Raw genomic sequence first — 26,080 nt, 5'->3', positions numbered from 1 at the left:
CCATGTTGTGATTTCTTTCACTAAGAAAGCCTCATTCACTTCAATGAGCAATTAAGTCTGAAAGCTAAAGATAATACCATCTTATATTTTACACAATCCGAACCTCAGACAACATAGACAGCTCTGAAGCTGAGGGACTACTGGGATGGTGAGAACAAACTATGGGAAAGGATGCAGGCTATAGGGAAATTAGACACTGTGAAGCTTTGAAGGAGACAGGTCCCAGAATAAACTTCCCCTTGTATTATCTGTGCATATCCAGATACCTACACAGTGTTGCTGAATTGCAGTTTTGTTTTTCAACAGATAAACCCTAAGTTACATGCATCAGAATACAGTAACTGTCTGCCAATATTTTCTTGTTTCACTGTTGATCATGTAAGCAGAGATGAAATGTTTTATTCTTAATTTTAATTAAGTAACATCTATTCTAAAAATAGCTTGTAATGTATCAAATATTTGTAACATATCAAAATATTTTAAGAAAAATCTATTTGAGGTAAAGCAATATATTCCTGATTTACTTCCCTGCCAAGTGAACGAAACCCTGCTTACCTGTAGCTTCTATTTCAATTAATTTTACGAAAGATCAAAACAAACGATTTCTGAGCTCTTGGCTGCCTGACAAACCCCCAGGACTCCCAGAAGCAGCAGCAAGCCTCCTAAAGCTCTGCCTTACAGGAAGATGCTCTCTCTACCCATGTGAAAAATGAAAGTGCAAGCTTAGCTGCCATTTTTATTTTGTTGTGCTGGGTTGGTTTTTTTTGTTTTGTTTTTTGTTTGTTTTGTTTTTAAACTGATCACCAACAGGTTACATGCATCAAAACACTACAGATAAGAACTACCATCTTATAGCTATCATCAGGAAGATCAACTAAGTAACCTCACTTTTAAACGCAGATTAATCAAGTCACTACTGAGATTTTAGACCCATTTGTCTAAGGCACCTGGTAGTAAGCATTATCAGAACCAAAACTTCAAACTAGATCGTGCTCTGCTACAGTTCAGTGGGGCAATTCTCAAGTTCCTCAGAAACTTTCTACCTAAATTAACATACACACCACGAACACTTAATGTGAAAATAGATACCAAAGACATTGCTCAGGTTAAAAGCCCCCAGGTTACTGCCTCCCTATGGCAGTAATTACAAGTCTGATACAGCAAAACAGAATGCCTGTGGAAATCTGTTGTACAAAGGAGCTCTGAATCAGGCGAGCCAGAAAAGTCCTATCACTTGAAGATGCTTTTTCAGAGAAGCACTGGAGATCGCAAACGGTGGTAAAAGAGAAGACTCCATTTTCTCAGCTCTGTACAGACCTGATGCAAAAATTCAAGAGACTTCCCTTCGCTCCGTTTCCAGATGGAAAGCCAATCAGGATGCAGCCATGCTTTCCTAGGACACAAAGAACTAAGAATACTGTCTGCTAGACAATAAACGTAAGCGCTGTAGAGTTGATCCTTACTACAAATATGGCAAGACATTCCACAAGCAGAACTAAAATAAAAAGCTGTTCCTACACATGTATCTATGCCTTACAATAAACCCAATGAATTTCAAGAGCCTTCAATGTCTCCTACTTCCTTACCTGTGCAGATTACAGCCAATGGCAAGACCACTTCAGAGCTATTGACACTGTTTGGAAAGCAAAGGAGCTGAATTTATTTTGACTTACTCAAAGCAATATCACATTCATTTAATGCGGATTTATTGGAAACTCAGTGCCTCGAGGCATTTATTGCTCTGCCATTTTTAGAAAACGAATAGAGGATTCAAAAGTTTTCAGGAAAGAATGATGGCATAAATCTTGTGCGTTGTTTCCTTTAAAAGGAAGCAACTAAAGAACTGAGTTCTCCATAGCAGAAATCTATTATTTTCTGTCAATCAGTTAAAACACTTCTGGATTCAAGCACAGACCACACACAGACATTCAATTGCTCCTGTTCATTCCCTGTGCTGCATGCATTCAGGCAATTCAGGGGGCAGCACCAGAGATGTCTAGAACATTCAGCTGTCTGACAGGCCAGGGACTTCAAGTCATCGTTTCGGCTGAAGTAGAAACTGTGAAGTCCATGAATTGAGTAATGCTGACAGAACCCTCTTTGACCTTAACGTAACAGTAAAAATGTTAAAACCAGATAGGGAAGTTTAGTATATACAGTATTACCACACGTTAGTGTAAAGGTAAACAGTTCTGCATTGATTGCCACACATCCACGTGACTGACAAGTCTAGGCGTCACCCTTCTTGCTTTTATTTTAAACAAGCACTGAAATGAATCCTTGCATCAGCTGGAATAGGACATGCCTGGCTATTGTTTTCTCAAGTAGCTAACATCTCTAAGGTAACTTTTCAAATCACAGATAAGAAAGCAAAATCTTAATAGCCGAGATAGCAGCATTCCTACTGTCACCAGAGAAGACGTTTTTTGGTGCAAAGGAGGGCAGATTTGTGTAGCTCCTCGTTGGCAGGATACTGCAAAGACAATAAACATTCACGAGTGCTAGGGCAGGCTGGACAAGTACTCAGAAGAAACTGACCAGAAGCTACCAGACAAACCACACCGGGTTCTTACCAGCTGAAAACACGGAGGCTGAAAGATTACTGAGTCAGTTTTGCAGTCAAAAAAACAAACTGTTTTGTTTGTGAAAACAAACAGTAGATATTGCTACTCTGTGAACACAGAAGGCAGAAGTCTGGAACTTCCCAAAGATCCTGTGTATGTGTGCTGGGAGGAAGGAAGTGCAAAAAGAATGACAGAATAAAAGGAAGAGTTGTCCTGTTAGAGCTAAACTGAGCTATACATAAACTGTGTAAACACTAATTAAAAATGCTAAGTTATAACCAGCAATTTATCCAGATGCTTTCATATGCAGCAAAAATAAGTAAATCAGACTTCTGGCCTTCATGAAACGTAACAGCACGGTTACCAGCATATGCACTTTTCTTCATTTTAAAATGCCTTGCAATTGCAATTCAATCTGTGGTACACTCAATATCTGGCTCACTCCTTACAACAACTTACACCAAATGGGAGATGGCAGCCCTGCAACATGAGAACGTATCTACTAGAAAGAGGTTACAACATCTGTTCAAATCCGAGAAGCCAAACCCTCTCCCTCCACGAGGTACTGCTCTGCCAATACCTGCTAGTAACAGGGCATCTAACAAACGCAGAAGTTGAATTATCAGTCTTAATACCCACTTACAGCACATAACTTCACAGACTTCAAGACTGTGGCCCCCAAACTTTGTAAGTTTTCCCCTCATTGTCTTCACCTGCTTGCCTGAAAGGGAAAGCACAAGCACACTGTGACCAGAACAGTGGGGCTGTGCTATCAGACTTGGCAGTGCAAGCACAACCCACAGCACTGCAGACAATGCCCTGCTTCTCCAGGGCAGAACAGCTGCATCACACTGCCCTGACTTCTGCTTTCTTAGCACACTGCCAGCAGCTAACACAGCGGCATGGGGCTGCTAAGCCAGTGCTCAACCTGCTGCAGCTGTGTCTGCTGCTTCAGTGGTGACACTACAAATCCTCACATAAGCAATACAAAAATAAAGAAGAAATGGGAATTGACTGGCCCATTGGGAGGAAACTGGGAGGAAACCACCCCCTCACAACGCCCTCAAACACCCATCTCCAACCACAACATTTCCTGTAATCCTACAATAATGAAGAATAAGTAAGCTGAGTGCCTCCACAGTTCTATGGTTTGAGATTACTCAAAATAACATCTATCAATACTTGATATAAGAACTTCAACTATCACAGTCCACAATACTGCCATTTACAATGACGGACAGCTTTGGTTAGGATTTACTGGGATTTTTCCAAGGGCAGTCAGTACCTGACCACCCTGTTTTCAAGGAGAGTACCTATGCAACATCAGTTAATAGCCTGCTATGTTGGTACAGTGAAATAAGAGACATCCATGCCAGGAAAATTTTCACATTGAAATATTTTTCAATGAACTCCACACTTTTCTTTGCTGTTTCATTGTTTTCCTTCTTACACCTGCTCCCCAGTGATACATTAAGCACACATGTTAATCATCATAAAAACATAACAGGAGAGGTACCTGGACTGTCATCCATCCCTTATAATGCAAGGCATTTTCTTGTTGCTACCTTTAGATTTCAGTTTCATAACCAAAGCTTGCTGTTCTTAAGGTCACAACTGGGATCTAAAATGTATACCAAATTTCTGTCTTTCTCAGATACATTTTTCCCAGTTAAATCCTGCATATTTTCTTTTTTTGCAGACTAAAGGAACTGCGGGGGAAATAAAATCATCCTTATCAGCTATTTCTTGGTGGTGGTAGCAATGGGTTAAAAAACAATAACAAGAAAAAAAAACAACAAAACTTACTTGATGCAAAGTAGACAGCGAAGACCTGAGAAGGAATGGTATGAAAGGTAATTGACATGAGGCATATACACAGATCAACAAATTGCTCCAAGGCCAAATGATGAATCTGGAGCAATTAATGCATGACAACATATTAAAGCAGCTGTACTTGCAGAACAGATAATGGCAAGCCTTAATGCAGGCACCCCAGAATAATTAACTCTGTCAAACCAAAGACAAGGAGTAATCATTGCATGTTTATCCTTGTTTGTGAGACACTTTACAATTAATAATTGATATGAAGAAGCAGCAATGATGCACGTACCCCAGGGCTAATGTTTTTAAAGCAGAAGTTCATATGTTTCTTCCTCTCATTATTGACTTACTGTTTATGAAGGCATATAGCCATTTAAAAAAAAGTAAAGGATTTAATGCTGTTATCCTCATTTTAAATACCTGCCACAATTCCAGCAAACAATTTGGGAAACATTTTGAGTTTTTATCATTATAGTGCTAGAACAGAACAATGCTTATACTTTGCCAGAGGCAAACTATGGAAATTAAATACCGAAGAGAACTGAAAGACCTGTGGATACTTTGGCAACATAGACAGGAAAAAAATCTTGAGAAAGTAGGAAAAAAGCCTTGGTCGCAACAATAGAAAGAGGAAATAGAAGGAGCAATATGACAGAGCAGGAGTCAAGGCAGGAAATGAGAGTACAAGAAGCGAGGATGTGCATCTTTGCCTGAGAAATGACAGAGCTTTTAAAAGGAGGCAGGATGGAACACTTCAGGCAGCAGGAGGATTTGTTTGTTATCTTTTGTTCTCCTTGCTTTTTATTAACTAAATTCAGACCATGACACAAATACGAAGTGCAGATGGTAAACAATGCCCAATCTTCCACAGATCAATGCTTGCAAGCTCTCCTGCCCTGAAAGCAGAGGTACAGCAGCATTTTACACTGCCTTTCTCCTCTCTCCCCACACATCATCTCCGAGCTTACAAGAATGATTTTAATTTTTAAGGTTAGAAGAGGTCAGTACTAACAGCCAAGAGTTGACCATTAGGTATTTTTCAGCCTTTTATCTGAGAAACAACCCCGCAAGCAATTAATTCTGTGGAAGATATTTTAGATCATCTTCAGCTTTAATTTATAAATACAAACAAGACCTAGGAACCCGGTTTCAAAGAGGCCTGAACTTTCCTATATTACAGGAATGTGCATCTCTGTACTTGGTCAAAAAGACACATCACTGAGCACTGGACCACCCAACCACATTTATACAGAACTGCCATGTAGCTACATACAGGACCCAGGGGAGACTGCAGAACCAGCTGTACCATTCCAGGACAATACCATATATGAAGATTGTTCTTTCACTCCACGTGAGAACTACAGCGAATGAGAAATACCTTTGGCTAAGGTTTATCGCAAGTAGTATACCTCATGTTTGTATAAAGAATTTAAAGTTAGAGAAAAAAAACTGATCAGTTTGTGTGTTCTGTTTTTTCAACTTCAGAAAAGGAATGCATGATCTTAACTCAAAGGAACAAACTTCGTATTACTGAATAAATTGTAAACCTCTGCTTTCTGACAGTTCTTAGAACAGTAGTCAGATATGCTTAAACATCTTCTTAAAGAACGGTACAGGCTTTTTTTCACCCCCTTCCCTTTTTAGATGTCAAAGGACAGCAGAGTACAACACATGTTTAAAATATGAAGCACTGCAATAATCCTTTCCATCTAGTGCATCAGCTCACACCATGACAAGACATTATTTCCTCTGGCTTTTGGTACAGGGATGCCAAGCAGATAATTATTTTAATCTTCAGGACAACTGAAAAGGGACCATTGAATAAGGGAGGAGCAGGACAAGAACACGATGACTGGCAGTCTGTTCACACGGTGTCGGAACGGTGTAAAGGTAAATTTGTTTGCCCAGAAGAACATCAGCATAGTGAACATGGATTTGACAAGTGGCAATTCAGCAGGCAGAAGTTCCTCACTCGTGAAACTGTCAGTGCTCACATGGCCTTAATTCTTGACAAGAATAACTGTAATTCGCCTTGGCGAAGCATGGCATACAAGTTTCTGAGTACAAGGAACAAGCTCAAGCCTCAGAATAAAGTCTCCATTTCAAAAACTTGGAGACAGCAGTTACCATAGAAGCAGGAAACACAGGCTAGCGCCATCTAAAGGCCAACTGATTCCTCATCTCAAAGCAAAGCTGACTCTTCCTCGGTTTTACACACAGTACCAGACTAGAATTAGAATTCCGCCACAGTTCTACCCTGATCCATTTCTGCAGCATCAATTTACTTAGTTCATCGTAACAGATATTTTATACTCAGATGCATTTAAACGATTTTATACAAACTTATCAGATGTTGACGAATCACTCCTCTTATTTGGACACCTCTCTACAATTACATTAAGACAAATTCAGGATTGCTTCTTTTACGGGTGAGAAACTATGTACCGTGCACCAAAGTGAGGTTTTCCTTTGCACAACTTATCTTCAGCAATCATAAACTGGACTAGTTTATTTAAATAATTTGAACATTTTGTTACTTACATAATCCAAACCAATCGATTCTGGAACTGCATTTTGTAATTGATAAAATTCTTTAAGCCTGAAGAACGAGGTCTAATCACAGATTACACTGCCTCAAAAGGCAGAAATGCCTCAGACACAAACACAGTAACCCCTCTTTCCTATCTTCTTCGTGGTCCTAATGGAGCAGCAAAGAAGAGGGAAGAGTAAGCAACAGAGTGCAAGCTGCTTGGGAAAGAAGTTGTATGCTGTGCAATATCCACAATGCCTGGAGACCTACGCCTTCCAACTGGTACTTCACCAGTTTCTAAAAATCACTCAAAAATTATGGAATTCCTGGATTCCAACTAGACTAGCCAGCAGGACTGGTATCTTCTATAAGCCATCACATTGTGTATGATTTTTCCACTGACCATAGATCTTATTCAGTTCTACTTTCTTCAGCAATGTTTGCTCCAGCCATTTTTTCCACAGTTCTTCCTGACACTTTTTCTGCCTTGGACAGGACAAGAAAGTCAACATACTAAAGCTGGTAAAGGGACGTTGCTCTCCGCCCACAGAGCCAGCCAAGCTTCTAAGTTCCTTGTTAAGGAAGTGCCACAGAAGGAATGAATCATTCCTGGTCACTCACGCTTTCTTCCAGCATCGCTGGCTGCCTAGTATCTAACATGTGATATGATCAATGCCACAGGCTCCCAGCTGAACCTCTAGCTACAAGGAGGTGAAAACAAAGTGTGAAGGAGTTTCCAGTACCATCATTCTTCTTGCAACTGAGAAACCTGATTAAGCTATGGAAAATTCAAAGCCAGGCAAAGAACAGTATGGCAGTTTTGTACAATAGGACAACTCAACTTTGTCTTTTCAGCATTCACAGGAATTTGCAAAATCATAAAGTGGATTTATTTCTCAGATCTCTTGAAAAGGGACAGTTACTTTAACCTGGATCTCTATATCACATTTCACCTTCAAGCTTAGGTAAATCTGTTAACAAGCGCCACCTTGGCAGCAAATCACTTCAAATACCTACAAGCTGGTAACAACAGGATACATTCTTGTTTTAAAAAGCCTTAGATTTAAGAGTGTGGCAGGGAGAAGACTGACTCTTACTGAAAGGAGGACTTAGGCTGGACATTAGGACATTACTTAGGCTGGACATTAGAAAATACTACTTTTCTGAAAGAGTGGTCAGACGCTGGAACAGGCTGCCCAGGGAGGTGGTTGAGTCACCGTCCCTGGAGGTGTTCAAGAAACGTTTAGATATAGCATTGAGAGACCTGGTTTAGTGGGGTTATGTTGGTGGTAGGTGGATGGTTGGACTAGGTGATCTTGTAGGTCTTTTCCAACCTAGCTAATTCTATGATTCTATGATTCTATGAAATTGAAAAAAAGCATAATTTTTCATCTCTCAAGAGCTCTGGTAGAGCTACCACCAGCATTCTGTATAAAAATTGGGAAGTGACATGGCTGGTATACTATTAGCTTCTCAAAGAGCCTCCTTTCTCTGCTGATGGACTAAAGCACAGGTGATTACCAGTAGAGCAGCAGGCGCCGCAATCTGATCATGGAAGTGTTACTTCACGTAGCAGTCCCAAGTCCTTAAGCTGCACAGTTACAGTCCAATCTATTTTTGTTGTTGTTGTGTGGTCAGGAGAGTTTCACTCAATCCAATTCGCTAAACCAGAGAAAAAACCACTTGATTGTGAAAGAGCTTTTAATCAGGTCAGCAAAGAGACTGTTTGCCATGCAGTCAATTTATCATGAGAACCATGTTTAAAAAAAAAAAAATTGAACTGGGAATCAAATAGAGCAGGAAGGAGGAACTGGCTCATGAAACTACACCCTTACTGGACCCCAGGCATTAGCAGAACTGCACCAGAAAATCCTCGCGTTTGGATCCAAGCATTTTCACACAAATATTTTCCTTTCATGCTGCAATTAATAGAATGTCACAGCCCATACTGAGTTTTTCCACTAATATCATTAGGGTTTTGTGTACTATAGAATACTTAAGATTTTTTCCAGTGAATAAATTACTATCAGGACACACAATCCTTCTTTGTAGTTACTTACATTTATAAAACTATTAAATTAGAGATGAAACTAAAGAAGCCTATTTGCTAGATACTTGCAGTCCTAAACTGTTAACACTCTCAATACCTTTCAGCAGCACAAGGGCAGCAAGCTCACTGCAGTAGAGAGTAACTGGTTTCATCACTGAAAGTAAAGACAACTTCTCTCTGAACCTTTGAAATGAAACTCCAATACGCAACAGTGGGATACAAACTGTAGCTGGTTCATACCTGCAGCGATGCACTTCTCTAGCACTTCCAGTCTTCACTCTAAAAGAAAAAGAAAAACAGATATTGAGTACTCTACAGTTAGAATCAGCTAATACCAATTCTTACGACATGAACTGCATCTTGCAGGAAGTACAAGAGCTGTGAGACTAAAGCCAACTTCTAGTAATGCAGATTATCATAAGGTAGCAACAATCCTCATTAGACTACTCAATAATTGATCACAACACAAGCTAGTATACACTGAAATACAAGACATCAATTTCATTTTATTTTTAAATTTCTTCTATGCTTCCGCTTGTTAGTATACTAAGTTTACGCCTGCCTTGAAATACTTTACAGAAAATACAAGTTCTTTTATCCGTTTACAGGCAAACAACCAAAACCATCATTCACCTGCAAGAACAGTTTTACAAGGCTATTTGAGCGTGCACAATTTCCTTGCTTTGCCGGCCTCTTCATAACCTTTGCTCTATATTCTTTGAAAAGTCTGAATAAGTGATCCTTATCCTCTTCTAGCCTATCTTTTAATATACTTGGATATTCATCATATGTACTCATGCCCTCTCTTCCCATAGGAGATCTCCTGGAAATTTTATACCCTTGTTTTATAGCTATTTTAAATTCTTTCCTAATTTGTTCAGTAGTATTAATAAAATATTATGCCCTCTAAATGAAGCCTAAAGATAAAAAAAATGAGTTTTCTCATAATACTAAGAAAAATAAAAACCAATCCAGGAATCCTGAGAAATGTAACTTGGTTTCCTAAAATGCCTTTTTTCAAAATTATGGATTTGTAGAATATTATTGAAAATTGACTATTGGTAGCACATTTTTGTTTCGTTTCAGAATAACGTTCGGAATAATGAATTCAGAAGAAACACGTGTACTGTTTCAGACACTATCTCTACTGGTGATTCTATATTATAGATATAACAAATATTTTACCTGACTACATCTTCTTCCACCTCACCCACATTCCTTTGCTTTTTTGAAGTTTAATTAGAGTATTTGTTTATGGCCAAAATGTGCTCTCAGACTCCTGCTAATAGCCCTGGCTTCAGAACATGCAATAGAAATTTTATTTTTTCTTCCATTTAATCTTAAACTTTACAAAGTATTTAATCCAAATGGAATTGTCATAAGTGCTGAGTTACATTTCTGTGATAATCAGCTTTCAGTAAAATCTGAAATACACAGCTCATCGATCATGTAAATGCCTAAGAATATACCAGTAAACAACTTTTTAAATGTTAAAAAGAAAACCTTCCCTTAGCATGTTAGCTATGTAAAACTAGAGAATTAATTTAAAAACTTCAAAGCAGACTGAAGTACAGCTAACGTAGCCAGAGGAAACCAGAACTCTTGGATACTTTTAAGAAAAAAAAGTATACAACTCAAGGAATCAAAGACAAAATTCAACACAATAAAATACTTTATGAAAGCAAGCAGCAAATCTGACAACCACCTGTAGAAAGCCTGGGAGAATGGTCTTAAATTATAAGTGCTTCTCAAACCAGAATTGTTTCAATATGGCTCATATAATTGCATGCAGAACATAAATACACTGAATACTTGATTTAAGTTCACACAGCAGACAGACATAGCCCAAAGGCCAAAGAATCTGACAACTTTATTCCTTCTCAAAAGAAAACAGAACTTGGATACCTCAGATGAAGGTGAGCATTAGAGGCCAATAGCCAGCTGTTTTCATAGTCGCTTGAGTGTAGGTTCTTCATGGAGATGACAAAACAACCAATAGGTATATACTAGGACACCATATCTTTCACTAAGGTTTTTCCAGCAGTTATCCTCCTTTACTGAAATGCTGTATCTGAGTACCAATGTCACTTCTAATTCCTGGTACATAAAGCTGGCAGGAACAACACTACCTGACAACCCCAGGTAGAAAAACGAGATTTAACACTTGGCCCTGCCATACCCAGCAGAGACAAAATATACCTGCTGATGAGCAAAGAATTGTAAGTTCTGGTATGCCACACAATAGAAATAGAACTGCAGGTGGTAATGAAAACAAATGGCTCTGGCCGCTAAGTACTGGAAGATGGAGATGAGCCCAATAAATCTTGAGATACCACTTTGGTACTTAGTGGCAAAGCTTCAGTCTCCCCAGCACCCAGGACTATATATAAGGAGACTACTGGATCAATTAATGGGTTCCGATCAATGAAATTATTGCCACAGTCAGCGCTTGTTTAGACCAGTTAGCTCTGATTTCCGATTGCACCTTCCAGGAATTTAATGCTTATGGGATATCAAACCTACCACCTACAATTAAAAAGAAAACAGATACAGCAGACCACATGGATCACTCCCAGATACACCATGGTGTCAACGTTCTCTCACATAAATCAATGTTCAGTCTGGAGTCACAATGGATTTATACACATTTAGTACCAATACAGCCAATATTAAAAACTCTGAAATATAAAAATGTCTATTCTATGGCAGACATTAAGGAGGAGAGCAATGACGCATCTGAGAGCGGAAGAGCAAGAGTACTGGATAAGTGAGATTATAAATAGAGAAGCCTAAACAAAGTAGATGAAGTTTTAATGTGGCAGTTTAGGTCACAACCCACAGAAAGCATGCCACTTTCCAATTAACATTACTTACAAGACAAAAAGACAACAGAGTGAGCAATGAGAAACCTGCCAGGAACTAGAGGCTCCTACGTGGCCAGAAACCTACCAAGGAGGCAACCATGCTTTCTGATCTGAGAATCTGCCATCTTCTCCTGTAACCTGGATGCCACCTGCACCTCTCAGCACTTGGCACAACACAAGGCAACAGCTACCAGCCACTGTGCCTGATCATTTCCGCAGACAGAGCTGTCAAATTCTGCTTTCTCCAGTCTTACAGGCAAAAGGACTCATCTACTTACACGTTACCAGACAGTCTGTACAGCCAGTTAGCAGACCAACTGAATTACTCATGACAGTTTGCTCAACTACCAGAGCCTGAGTTTACTAATTAACAGATATAATAGGAAGAACAGATTAAAGAAGAAGAGAGGTGCTCATTTTGGGATCAGTGCAGATTAGAACAAAATCATAGAATCACAGAATAGCCTGGGTTGAAAAGGACCTCAAAGATCATCGAGTTTCAACCCCCCTGCTGGGTGCAGGGTCGCCAACCACTAGACCAGGCTGCCCAGAGCCACATCCAGCCTGGCCATGAATGCTTCCAGGGACAGGGCATCCAGAACCTCCTTGGGCAGCCTGTTCCAGTGCGTCACCACTCTTTGAGTGAAAAACTTCCTCCTAATATCTAACCTACATCTCCCCCATCTCAGTTTAAAACCACTCCCCCTTGTCCTGTCACTATCCACCCTCATGAACAATCGTTCCCCCTCCTGTTTATATGCTCCCTTCAAGTATTGGAAGGCCACAATGAGGTCTCCCCAGAGCTTTCTCTTCTCCTAACTAAACAAGCCCGGTTCCCTCAACCTTTCCTCATAGGAGAGGTGCTCCAGGCCTCTGATCATCTTAGTCGCCCTCCTCTGAACTCGTTCCAAGAGCTCTGTGTCTTTCTTGTGCTGGGGCCCCCAGGCCTGGACGCAGTACTCCAGATGCGGCCTCACAAGAGCCGAGTAGATGGGGACCACCACCTCCCTCTCCCTGCTGGCCACTCCTCTTTTAATGCAGCCCAGGATACAGTTGGCCTTCTGGGCTGCCAGCGCACCCTGCTGGCTCATGTCCAGCTTCTCGTCCATCAGGACCCCCAAGTCCCTCTCTGCAGGGCTGCTCTTGAGTTCTTCCCCCAGTTTGTATAAATACCTGGGATTGCCCTGGCCCAAGTGCAGCACCCTGCATTTGGCCTTGCTGAACCTCATTAGGTTCTCGTGGGCCCACTTGTCCAGCCTGTCCAGGTCCCTCTGGATGGCTTCCCTTCCCTCCAATATATCGACTGCACCGCTCAGCTTGGTGTCATCTGCAAACTTGCTGAGGGTGCACTCAATTACATCGTCTATGTCATTGATAAAGATGTTGAAGAGCACCAGTCCCAAGACTGAGCCTTGGGGGAAAAAGGAGACAGGAAAATTCTCGATTGCTTTATGGATACCCCACATGCCAGGGAAAACTAATCAGCCACAGCTTAACATCTTATTTAGGTAAAAGATTGAGGTATACTGAACAGAAGCAAAATTCTCAGCTTAAACACTATGCCTGCTTTTGGAAGCAATACTGAATTTCAACAGCCTCGTGCACTTCAGCCAAAAGACTGAAACACTTCCACTTTGCTATCATTAAACCCAAAAGCAAAAACCTTGAGGAAAAGCATCCCCGTGTAATGTGCATGAACACAGTTTGCATAGCTCCACAGTGAAGTAAGCCTTTCATAATGATAGCAAGGTACTTCTTCCTTTCATTTTATGGAAACAAATAGATTTCAATTCAGAGGGGGGAAAAATACATCGTAAGCCTCCCCACAAAGATCCTCAAACTAATGCCATCACCATTCTGTACTAATGCACCCGCTACAAAGAGGGAACACATTTTCAGCATCTACTGCCAGCTTCAGAGTGAAAACAATTTTTATGTGTCCCAACTTCTCGAGTTCAGAATGTAACTGATCAAGAAGTTGAGTATGTTTGAAATCCCACATTTGCAACATATATATATGTATATATAAATATGTTTGGCAATAGGCACACAGTTGAGTTCTTTACAGAAGTGAATGGATAAACTCTTAACTTATCCAAATCTGCAAAGAACTGGGGCCAACACTCCATTTTAAACAATGAAAATTGATTCAAATCACTTTCAAAAGCAGGTAATCTTTTACTAACGCTTTAAGAGATTTTACTGCTGGGTGTGCAGAGTTGTAACTCTCAAAAACATTTCATACTATTTCTTCTTCAGAGGAAAACACTAGTATTGCTGTGGGAACATTAACTTGGCAATGTTCTGACTTCTGTTCAAAAACTCAAATGAAATAAGATCTAACCATTTAATTGCAAAGGAGTTCTTCCTAAGCCTCCACTCAGGCTCTCCAAAAGTTTCTCATTTTTCTTCATTCAATATGCTTTGGTTTCTTTTTTTGCACTATTTCAAGTATCTTCATATAGCATCTGAAGGATAAGAACCACTGTAAATAATTTAGAAACATGAGTTTTTCCTGCATTAATTCAGACTAATACCACCAAAACCACCCCAAAACACATCAATAAATAAATTTGCAGGGCACCATGGAACATTTTTCTGAGTATCATTCACAAATGTAGCACCATGCTTAAAACAAACTTCTCTCTCCCTAAAGAACTGTGGTTTCCGTTCTTAGTTAAAGTTACTAAAAGAAGATCAAGAGACTTTTTTCCTACTGACTTCAGTAGCCTTTTACTGCACAAAGCACATTTGTGGCTCTTTTTGGGACCCTGAAACATCTCGTCCAGACTGCTAACCCTTGGTGTTTAACACTCAGGGACACCTGTGCCAAGGCAACTTCACTTACGTTTCTCTACCCAAGGCTCCAGAAATACTCCCCACTGCAAAGGCTGGATCCATCACCCAGTCAGATCTTGGAGAAGGGGTGGGAAGGAAGAAGCATCAAGGATCAAGACTGTCCATGTGCTTTGTCAGGAACTGCAGAGACTCAGCCCTCGCTTGTAGTTCCTTGCACATATTTTCAGATGTTCTTCACTTACATCTCTATCAGTTCTTTCCATTCACTTTTCCCAGAAGGCACAGCATGACATCAGCTGGTTTCCACTGCTAACAGGAACTTTAAGACACAGCAAGTGCTACAAATACAGTTTTGGCTGCATGAGGCCACCAAACAGACACAAAACCCTCTAACATCTTGCCAGATTCTCCGAGTTTCTGTACCTCACACCTAGATTCTGTAGGTACCTCATACTTCCAGAATAAAAACCACACAGAAGAATCAACGTGGCACACTGTCTTCTCTTTATCCTTACATTAGGAAAGATAACCAATTTCTTCCTCAGAAAAAAGAGCAGGCTTCTCTGCATAGCAACACAAGCACAGCGCGTATCAGATACTGCATGCATAATGAAGTGTGTTAGGAGAACACCTAGTACCTTCCTGCCTAGGACCAAATGATATTTGCCACAGCAGATAACACATGCAAACAATTTTTAATTCAACTTTTCCGGCTGTATTTCCAGAGAAGACCATAGATAAGCTCTCCAAAAAGATGAGAAAAATGTGGAGAAAATGCACATGTACCATTCAAGATAATCCTACTGCGAATCCATTTTAAGTCGTTGCCCTTGGCAGAAGAATAGAGCACAACTCTTCCCTCCTCAGCTATCTATTCCCACCTGCGTATAATGATCCCGAGGAGGGACGTGATCCAGGTCTGATCTAGACTATCAACAATGGGAAACCACTAGTTTTAACCCAGCCATCTTCCCTGATTCAATTCACTGCACTACCTCACAAAAGCGCCAAGCAACACAAAGGAAAGGGGAAACATGAAGGACAGAACTAGCTTCTTTCCAGAGCAACACCAGCACATGCTCATTCAGATTACTCACAAATCTGCATTATCAGATTTAAGTGCTGAGTTTGTCATAATTAATTTTCTTCTCATTAATCCTTTTTAGTTTTAAAAGCCTCAAGTGATGAAGGTTCCATTATTTCCATTACGAACACACTACAGCTTGTAAGTAACGCGTTTGGGCATGTTCTTCTGTATAATTACCTTTCCAACTTTTCACCCATGAACTACTTCCATAATTTAAAGATGTCAGTCCCTTCCTTAACTGTATAATTCAGCTTTTTTAATCAAAAGTAAATTCTTATCAACTTGACTTAAATTAGTTATCAACCTTACCTCTTCTCAACACCTCCGTTTCAACAGCCTTTACAAATGTAGCTAACTTCACTCTGGGCTTAATTCCAAATTCCCACAATCTTCCCACACATCCACCCCTGACATAACATTATTCTTGAGCTGCACAATTATGACACCAAAAAAAGTTAGTACAGAATAAAAGTAATAAAAATTTTAAAAAATTAAAAAGAAAAACAAAACTCTCTTGCTGTAGAATTTCAGGACCTACAAAGAATGTTAGATAAAAGTTAATTTCTTACTTATCTCCAACCTTGAAGAAACGTCTTACAAACAGCATAATAACGCAGTCAATCCAGAATGGATTAATAGGTATTATCCCCTAAACTCCAAGTATATACACCAAATAGGATTTCCTGGCCTTATGCATCTAAAGCATCACATTTTGCTTCGTGAATCACTGGAACTCCTGGAAATAGGAAGTGTACTAAGTCTCTCTTCTTGCAGCAGCTGGCAATAGGTACCTGACAAATTTTCTACACAGCTCAAAGCATCTGCCTTCCAACAAACACAACTGCCAGCTTAGTTTGGTCTAAACAATGTCACTGTCTTAAGCGTCATTAAGAAGATTTTCACAAAATGGAAGATTTAAAACTCGTAATGCCATTCTAAAGCCTGGCTATATCTTGTCTACTCAATGCACTTGGCAAACATGGATTTCTATGGTGTTCTATCCGTTCATCATTACATCTTTCACAGAACAGACAAACAGCAATTTTTGAATATGCAATAGTGTACTTCCAAGTGTTGTTTGAAACTGCCTAACCACACGCCTGCTACAAGACTACAGGTAAAAATTAAGTATGCTACTGGAAAACACTTCAAAATAGAAGAAACATACAATCTTGATTGTTGCCGTTGAATAGCACCAACATTTGCTTTTGATTGTTATTGTAAACTTAGAATCAGTTTATATGGCTTGCGCCACTTTGTTCTGGCTAGCACAAATGAAAGGATGTCAGCTGGGGAGTCAGGAAGTCGAGAAGTAGGAAGAAAGGCTGAGAGATTTAAGAGGATGTGACAATTCTGAAACATACAAGAACGCTTAAGAAAGCAAACTTAATATCCTGGAAAGCTGAACAATCACAATGAATTCCTCAGGTTTCCCAGACAAAGTTTAGAAAACTACCACAGTGTACCCCTATTATGTAAAGAATGATCCAAAAGCAGCCACATGATAAAGATGCTTGAGTTCGTGCATGAGACATCCCTCTGTCACACATCATCCATAGCTCCCTGCCTGCAGGCACTGCAGGATTCAGACACTGCTGGGCAGTAGAGATCCCACCATTCAGTTCCAGGTTTTCCTTATTCCAAATTTGAGGTACACATAAGTTTCTCAGTAGGAAATATGCTGAAGACAGTGCAGTGGTAGGAAAGGAAAATTATTCAGGCTGACTTTCTGAAGCATTGTTCTCAAGAAGGATTTTAAGAAGATGATACTCCTACTCTACAAGTAAAACAATGTTTTCTTCACTCAGATTCCAGAAACATATTACAGTTTGCATAGATAATCAAAAGACAGCAAAATGTTTAGCATCCCCTAAAGGACAGAAAAAAAGTACTTGTATCCTATTTCCCATTCCCCCCTCCTCGATTTCTTGCCAGTGTTAATGGTGGATCCAGTTACTGCCAAAAGAGCACCTTTCCACTACTGTATCAACAGTTTACTACAGTTCAAGCAGCCAACAGACTGCCCTCACTATTTGTTCACCTGATCTACTGCTTAAGAAAAGCACTTGTGAATAGCCCTCCCACTGCCTGTAGAGCATAAATACAAAGTTCATGTAAATGAACAGCCAAGGAAGTCCTAGTAACAAGTTCCCAGCTCTTCCTCATAAGGTATTTCCTACAACTCCATCCCCCAAAGCCAACTCCTTATCCTAAACTAGGCTAGCCAGGGTCTAGCTCCTCATTAATCCCCCTTGCCCTTAAGAAGCAAAGGCAGCACTCAGATCTTCCAGGACAGGATCACGTTTTCACTAATCTTCACAGCAGACAGTGACAACAGACCTTTTATGGCAACAAACAGGTCCTGGCTGATCATTCCCCAAAGCAGGCAAGGATATTAAACCCCTCCAGAAGACAGCAGCTTTACGGAGCTCACAGTAATGTTGTTGGTGCCGCTGCCACTCACTCCATACTCTCCCTGCAAGACAACTGCCTTCCCTCCTCCACTCTCAGTCAACTACATTCCCAGCTTGGACGAATTGCATTTTACATAAAAAAAAACAACAAAGCATCCACAAACAGGTCACCTTTCACCCGGAATGCCAGTCCTCCCCAGACGCAGACAGACAGACAGATGGACGTTAACGACAAATACTGTGACCCTGGCTCCCAATTCTGCTCAGCAAATGCCGCACACACACAAGGCAGGCCACATTGCCTAGCTAGCTGCTGCTGCTGTACAAATATAGAAAGTGGAACAAGCATTTCAGCAGAAGAGATTCTGCTCAGCTCTCCAGGAGGGAGGAGCAGGGAGCTGAACTGGCCCAAGTGCTTTACCCATACATGGTCTCTGACAGAGCCCATGGCTAAGACAAGTTCCTCCACACACGCACACACTCCCTCACCGTCATGCTGCGTAGGGGAAGAAAAGATTGAAGTGTACGAACTTAAAGAAGGAGTCACTGTTTTGAAATGAGTCCAAGTTCGCTTTGCCTAAGTCCACCTTGGCAATACAGAAACTTCCAATGCTCTTCTTCACCCAGTAGAATTTGGCAGCAACTTGGAAGTGAGACAAACACCTCCCTTTCAGGGAATCCCCACGTTTACCAGCATTTCAAGAACTGCTGAACAGGCCAGGTCTCCCTTGTTGGTTTTGGTAGCACAGACACACTTGTGTTTTTTTGCCCAAAACCTAATTACAGCAACCTTTTTGAACCTTTTCTCCCTATGCTGCTGGCTGTTTCTCCTATTTAGTGTATCACACATTTCTGTGCCGATAAGTAACTAAGTTAGAAAATCTAGCAAGAAAGTTTTCTCATCCAAGTAAGTGGAAGCTGTAACTTTCAGCTATACTAGCAATGCAGTAACCAATTCAGAACCAGAAATGCACTCACTACTCAGTTCTGGTAACATGACCTGCAATAAACAGAAATGTTCCGGCGTTCAAACCAGAAGTTGGATATTTTTTGTATTTCATGTTGGCTGAGATAACAGTTTAGGTTCCCTCCAAGTTCAGGAACATACTGGTACACTCAGAATTAGCCACATGCTTAACCATATCCTGAAGTATTTTCCTCACAGAAAAGATCAAGAATGCCTCTTGGTCCTGCTCCTTTCCAAAGCAATCATGAATTGCCAAATAAATGTAGCCCCAAGATAAGCAGAAATTACTTTAAAGAACGAAAAAATTCTCCGCTGCAGAATTTCCTTCAGCATCAGTATCACAGCAGCACGTACACTGTGAAATACACACAGCACAACCCGTAGCCTCTGACAGCGGTCAAATCCTGGCTCCGAATTCACAGTCCAAGATGTAACACGGATGGCTCCGCTCCATAAATATCAGGATACTCTCACATTGCCCAAATCACCCAGCATACAAACACAAACTTCTGAGCAGTCAAAACCCATGAAGTAAATACACAATCCCTTCTCCAACGAATGTCTTGACAACATTACACATTGATCATTCTCAGTGGTAAATTCTAACAGCTCTTTTGACTGTGCAAGGACTCTTTACTGTTCTGCTCATGAATTGTGCTAAGCACTCTGCAGTCATAACACAAAGACGGGCAAGACAAAACACAGAAGAAATACAATTCTTCACTAAATCAATCTGTCACAAGACTTCTTTTTTTTTGATTATTACTTAGAAGCTTAAATAGAAAACATGATTTTTTAGATGCTAAGTAATGAACAGGTTCAGGTGAAGTGGCAGGAAGATTTTAAGACAGTGATCTACAAGGGAATCTAACACTATGAGAGAAAAGTTTCCTCTGTTTTGCCTACAGGAACTGCAAGACCTAGAGATGACATTCAAAATACTTCTGATCCTGGAAGACCATTATTTCATTGCTTTCTCACAGGAAGAAGCATTCAAAGCTTTATCTTGTAAAACGTTTGCAGGTATTAGGATGCTTGGTATCCATCCTGCAAATCTCTAGAGTAAGTTAAGGAAGAAGCTATCATTTTTGTATGTGGACTTGAACACTTCAGTTAGAGACTTCATAAATAACCATCTCCTCTGCTTTCGGAAAACAGGCACGAATCTTCCCTTTCCAATTGATTCTGAAGGATCTGTGGGTATCACACATATGCTAGAACTTCTTTTGAACCACACAGTTTGAGTAAAAAATAGCAAAGAATATTTATGGATGCAGTGAAAAACTGAATTTTAAATAACATGTTTGAAGAATAACGGTTTTACTTCAACATGTGTAATACTGAAATGTAGCAAATAAGAACTACATTATTTTTATGAAAGGCACAGCACAAAACAGCCTGCAGACAGAAGTGAAAGCTACCACAGAGACCTATTTTGATGGAGGCAAAAAAAAACACAAGGTTCTGAAAAACTCGAATTAATTTCAAGTAAAAACAATAGAAGTCATTCTGGAACTTCAGCTGAGATTTTCTAATAATCAAGAGAGAATCTGGTTCTGAGAGAACACATAACATGCAACCGCAGAGAAACATTTCTCTGCAAAGGGAAGCCTGCTATGTACCAGCATGACACAGTCCACACTCAGCAACCACTCACCCTCTCATTCACATCCTCGCTTAAGACCTCCTTGAGATGTGCTGCCGACAAGGAAGAGCCCAAAGTGCCTACTCATTTGCGATATCTAAAGCAGTTATTCCAAATTAAGTTTACAACTAATTTTAACCAATGTACGTAATCTAACATGTAATTAAAAGTCCAGTTTGTATCATCTTAGTCTAAAAATACCACAACAAGCCAAGCCATTAAATCAGTTGTAAGTCTACAACAGTACAGACTAGCTACCAAAAAGTGCAGGTTGCCACCAGCGCTCTGCCTCTAGCAGGGCAGCCAGTAAAATGGCTGGTCTTTTCTGAATGCAAATTAAAAAAAAAACACAGACCACGACATACTGAGAAGACCGAAGACAGTACGACAACATATGCACATGGGACACAGAAGACAGCTCATGGACCATGATTCCAGTTCCGGGATAAAGCTTTCAAGGAGTACATAAACACACATAAACTATCTATCTCCAAAACTGAAATTCTTTTCTCCAAGTTTAATGAAGACTCCTATTCAGTTTAGGGTCTTCACTACTTGCTCCTTGCTGTTGCTAGCTCAATTCAGGGTGAACAGAGAGTAATGCTCTTTCTCCTGCAAAACATGGAGCTAAAATGGCCAAAAGTTCCACATCAAGATGTCAGAAAGACTTCCTTTACCTGGGATGACAACTGTGCCCTATTACATTGCTGTCATAAATAAATGTGCCTGCTGTATCGCAGTTCAGACCTGTGAGCTATTCAACCCTACAGCAAGTCTTTGCAGATTCATTTGCCCAAGGGCTTCAAAGCAGTTTGCATTTTCTCCTTTATCCTACCCAGATTTCCTGCCCCTAATGTATATTTTAGCTTTACGTGCTTGAATTAAGTGTGAACAAGATGATGTTTAGATGACATTTGGGAATCCTCTTCCTGGAAGCGTGAATGCTGAAAGGCTCTCTTCTCACCGTTATACCCCAAACACAAAGCACCCTGACAGGACAATCAAGTGGAGACAGCAAGAAGTGGTATCTGGCATTCTTCCATGTAACATAGGCAGCATTAGTGTCAAGATGAAGTACATTATGACTGTTGGATACTTCTTCTAACAAAGCCCCTCTCCTGCCTAAAAAAACCTTGCAATAGGATAACAACTCAAAATACTGTGCTCCAAACCTTCAAGAGAAATAGTATTAGAGGGCCTAAGTAACTTTTCTTAATTTACAACTCCCATTTCAATAAACAATTCAGGATTTTATTTTGCTTTGATTTATACTGTTGTGGGTCTTTTTTCTTCACCAAATAACTGATCAATGGATAAAAATGGTACTTCTCACCTGTGGGCAGTTACCAAGGCAACAAATAACTGCACAAAGTCCTAGGGAATGGTAAACTAAAAGTCAAAAAGCAATACTGAAAATGCCTAGATTGTAATAACACATTAAGACATTCAGGTCAAGTCTGATAAACAAGAATGCAAAAACATCTGAGAACACTGGACTATCGCTGCTGCTTCAGTAGCAAATCTCACATCATCCGTACTTAAGGTTTCTGCTGGTACATAGAGGTGCAGCCAGGTCCCGGAGCAGATACAAAAATTCTGCTCCTACCCAGAGGTCTCTTCATCAGCAGAGATGCAACAGGATGTAAAGCTGCAGGATGCATGCCGCACCCACCCTCACGTTTCCTATAACAAAGTAAAGGTGTAAGGATTTATAAAGACGTGCCACAGCAGTATTATTTCCAACAAAGCTGCCTCTTACAGACTTGAGTCCAGACACCTTCCATTGCGCAGAGCTCACAAGAATACAGCTGAGGGGAATGAAGAAAAAAGAAAAAGTTCATTATGGATACGCGGTGCCAAGTCATTGCAGTGTTCAAATCTAACTGATTAACTATTCTATAAAAAAAAAAACAATAGAAAAGACAGATAAAGGCACCAGGAGACCATTCAGCAATTATTCTGACTGCTAGTTCAAAGATCTAAGCCTGAAGGAACGAACACCAGCAAAAAATAAAAAATACAACAAATCAACATGCTCAAGGAAGGCCAAGTTCTCGCAGACCAGAAGCAAAGCATGTTTTAAGGTGAATATCTCCACCAAGTTTTCTCCTAGATGAAGCGAGCTCCCGCCGAAACACAACCCATGAGCACACTGAAGCGGTACAATGGGAGAAAGCTGCAGCATTTGAAAAATGCTCTCTGACGACTTCTGGCAGAAAAAATGTCCGCGCCTTGAAGGTGAGAACGTCGGGGCCACGAATCCTCAGGAATTCGAAGGAGTAAAGGTTCCGTGCTTTATTATAACACAGCCTCTCTACTTCCTCCTCGTAAACAGTCCTATAAAAATCTCACGCTCTTATTAACCTTTATTGCTCCTTCACGTGTTTGCCATCCACTTTACGATGGGCCTCTCCTGTTTTTTATATTTTACTCCAACGGCGTCCACCACCACTCCCCACGCCTGAGGCTGCACCGCTCCCACGGCGATAACCTCCAGCCCCGTACTCACCCGCACCCAACCCGCCTCCCCCCTCACCGGCCCCGGAGCCAGAACCCGCTCCCGGCACAGCTCCAGCGCCGCTCGGTAGGGCCCCACGCCGCGCCGCCGCTCTCCCGCCCCCCACCGGCGGCGCCGCCCCGGGCCGCACTCGCAGCCGCAGCGCCACCCGCCGCCGCCCCGCGGCCTCAAGCGCTGTCACCGTTCGGATCGGGGACGGCAACCGGCGGCCTGCGGGCCCGGGCCGCGGAGGGGCTACCAGCACCACAGCGCAGCACGCAGAAAAAGGCGGCGGGCGGCTCCCACGGCCCCGATCCCCCGTGCGGTGCGGGGAAGCGGGCGGGGGGAGCGAGGCGCGCTGCGGAGGCTGCCGCCGCGGCCCGGCACGGGAGGGCTGGGGGCCGAACGCCCGGGGAGCGGGGCAGGAAGGCAGCCGTTACCTGCGCGAAGCGGGTCGCGCTCCCCGCGGGCTCCACGCCGCTCCTGCCCGGCCCGGCCCGAGCTCCTCCTGGTGGCCGCCGCCCTCACCTACCCCCGGAGATCCACTCACACCCGCTCGGCTCCCTGCGCCGCCTCAGGCCGGCTTCGCAAGATGGCGGCGCTTCCGGGAGAGACCACGCCGGCCGCGAGGCGGGGGGAGGCGGGCGCCGGGCCGCTGCGCTCACCCGCGGCACGGCCCCTCCGCGCCCCGCGCCCGTCGTAAAGTCACCGCCACGCTCCCCCGCGCGCTCCCCGGCGGTGCGGCCGCCCGCCCGGCCGCGATGGGGGTTGCGGCGGCGCTGGGCGCCGGGGCGGCGCGGCTGCTCTTTTACCCGACGCTGCTGTACACGGCGCTGCGGGCGCAGCTGCCCGCCTCCCGCCGGCCCTGGTTCCACCGCATCGACCGCGCCGTGCTGCTAGGAGCGCTGCCGCTGCGGGGACGCAGCCGTAGGGTAAGGGGGCGCGGCGGGGCGGGCCGGAGGAGCCCGGCGGTGCCTCACGGTGCCTGACGGTGGCTGTGCCCGCAGCTGGTGGCCGAGGAGAACGTGCGCGCCGTCCTCACCCTGAACGAGGAGTACGAGACCCGCTTCCTCTGCTGCTCCGCGCAGGTGGGCTCCGCTCGGCCTCGTGGCGGACCGGGGAGGGGCGGTAGGCGGGGACCCCTCACCTCGCTGTTCTCCGCCGAGCCGCCTCTCTGCAGTCACGGCACCGCCGCGTCTTCCTGTTGATGTCTCGGTAGGCTCTGGGTTTTTCTTTCTCGCGGGCGCAAACCCGAGTTCAAGCGAGTGAATCTGCCGTTCGTTGCAGGAGTGGGAGGCGCTGGGCGTAGAGCAGCTGCGCCTCGGCACCGTGGATCTGACCGGAGTCCCCACGTTGGAAAACCTGCACAAGGGCGTCGAGTTCATCCTGAAGCACCGGGAGCGCGGTAACAGCGTCTACGTGCACTGCAAGGCAGGGCGCTCCCGCAGTGCCACCGTGGTGGCGGCCTATTTGATCCAAGTAAGGCGAGCTCTGTACTAGATGGGGTTTCTTTTCACAGATTCTAGGCAAGCACCGCCAACTGCTGCTACCTGCTTTTGCTCGAGAAGCACCTGCGCACGCACAGGTGCATTCATATTCTGTGATTTTAGAGTTTGGACTAGACACCTATTTCAAGAGTGGTAGATAGCAAAGCCCCAAACTCACGCTATTGTCTGTTTTGTAGAACTTGGCAAATGGAGGGTGAATCAACAAGTGACACTTAGATTTGCTGAGCAGCAGCATAAGCTTTTTTTTTTTATAATCTCATTTATCTTTGTATACCTTGCTTGCCTGCACTTACGACAAAAGTTACTAGCACAAGTGCTGGCAAAGATGTCCTGATTTTACAGGAAAGAGAAACTGCTGTTGTGCCAGAGCTTTGAAACGCATGGCATGATGGTATCTGTAGCAGTTCTGGCAAAGTGGTCAGACTTCAAGAAGCTGTTTGGTCCACCGGGCCACTAATATAGCAAGTTCTGAACCGGTTTTGAGAGATTTTGAGATTCTTAATTCATTCTAGATTCACTGAGCAGATAATCGCCCGTTTTTGTTGTTCAGACCTTTTCTATGGTTGTCTGAAATGGAGAGCTTTTCTGTGCTTCTTGGTAAATACAATGCAGGATCAAGAGAAGTAGCATTGGCTTTCTGAGTTCTTTGCAAAGCCAACGGGATAAGACAGCACTGAAAACAAAATCCCACTTTGGATCCTACTGATGGTACTATTGAACGCTCCTTGGAAAATCTTTCTGAAATGATGCACTAACTGCTTAAGTATCACAGTAATAGTAATGTGTTAGTAAAATACTGCCCTTTCTTTCTGGTCTGCGGAAACTATTCACAACATGCAGGAATTCTGAGTGAGATAGAAAACAAAGGTTCCAGGCAGCAACTATCCATCCCTCCTTTTATGGAACTCATTTTATGAAATTGCACTGAGATTCAGGCCCCTCTGAGGGGGGATCAGCCCCTTCAGAAAGGATAAAGAAGCGAGTTCTTCAACAGTGCTAACACTGCCTGTAGCTTCCTGCGGGACTCCATTAACTGGTGCAAGGATGGAAGGGATTTTCACTTCCAGGGTTTCTGCCTTTTCAGCTGCATCACTGGAGCCCTCAGGAAGCAATAGAGGCTATTGCCAAGATCCGTCCCCACATCCTTATTCGACGTAAACAAGTCCACGTCCTGGAGACTTTTCACAAGGATGTTACTGCTGGGACAACTGCAGAGGGTCGGTGAGAACTATCAAAATCTCAGTCTCAGCTCCTTTAATTTAAGTGTTGTATTTCTTGACCACCAATAAAGAAGTTTTTACATAAATTATGGTAAAGGAGAGTTTGGGCTGTTT

The 26,080-nt window shown here is 42.5% G+C and overlaps 2 protein-coding genes across 12 annotated transcripts in view; one reads left to right on the top strand and one right to left on the bottom strand.

Moving 5' to 3' along the window:
• The window catches only part of CELF1 (CUGBP Elav-like family member 1), a 55,584-nt gene extending 31,175 nt beyond the window's left edge, over positions 1 to 24,409 (bottom strand). For 6 of the 11 annotated variants that reach the window (XM_021402409.1, XM_021402410.1, XM_021402413.1 and 3 more), the window contains exon 1: positions 9,206 to 9,244. The gene's annotated coding sequence lies outside the window, so the exon portion shown is untranslated. Of the gene's footprint in view, positions 1 to 4,370; positions 4,396 to 9,205; positions 9,245 to 18,300; positions 18,482 to 23,277; positions 23,299 to 23,678; positions 23,817 to 24,385 lie in introns of those variants that run through there. The other 5 variants (XM_021402420.1, XM_021402417.1, XM_021402416.1 and 2 more) reach the window with 5 other exon arrangements.
• PTPMT1 (protein tyrosine phosphatase, mitochondrial 1) lies at positions 23,953 to 26,062 on the top strand. Its single transcript, XM_021402430.1, has 4 exons — positions 23,953 to 24,170; positions 24,246 to 24,326; positions 24,526 to 24,717; positions 25,831 to 26,062. Exons 1-4 carry the CDS (start codon positions 24,000 to 24,002, stop codon positions 25,969 to 25,971), a joined length of 585 nt encoding a protein of 194 aa, XP_021258105.1. The 5' UTR covers positions 23,953 to 23,999; the 3' UTR covers positions 25,972 to 26,062.

The sequence above is a fragment of the Numida meleagris genome, chromosome 6, assembly GCF_002078875.1.
Source record: "Numida meleagris isolate 19003 breed g44 Domestic line chromosome 6, NumMel1.0, whole genome shotgun sequence".
Lineage (NCBI taxonomy): Eukaryota > Metazoa > Chordata > Aves > Galliformes > Numididae > Numida > Numida meleagris.
This window is presented reverse-complemented; position numbering and strand designations above follow the sequence as displayed.

Excerpts from the sequence above, each read along its gene's own strand:
- PTPMT1 (XM_021402430.1), top strand. The coding sequence starts at position 24,000 with ATGGGGGTTGCGGCGGCGCTGGGCGCCGGGGCGGCGCGGCTGCTCTTT. Across the intron at positions 24,327-24,525 it reads TCCTCTGCTGCTCCGCGCAG|GAGTGGGAGGCGCTGGGCGT; the intron begins GTGGGCTCCGCT and ends CGTTCGTTGCAG. Across the intron at positions 24,718-25,830 it reads TGGCGGCCTATTTGATCCAA|CTGCATCACTGGAGCCCTCA; the intron begins GTAAGGCGAGCT and ends CTGCCTTTTCAG.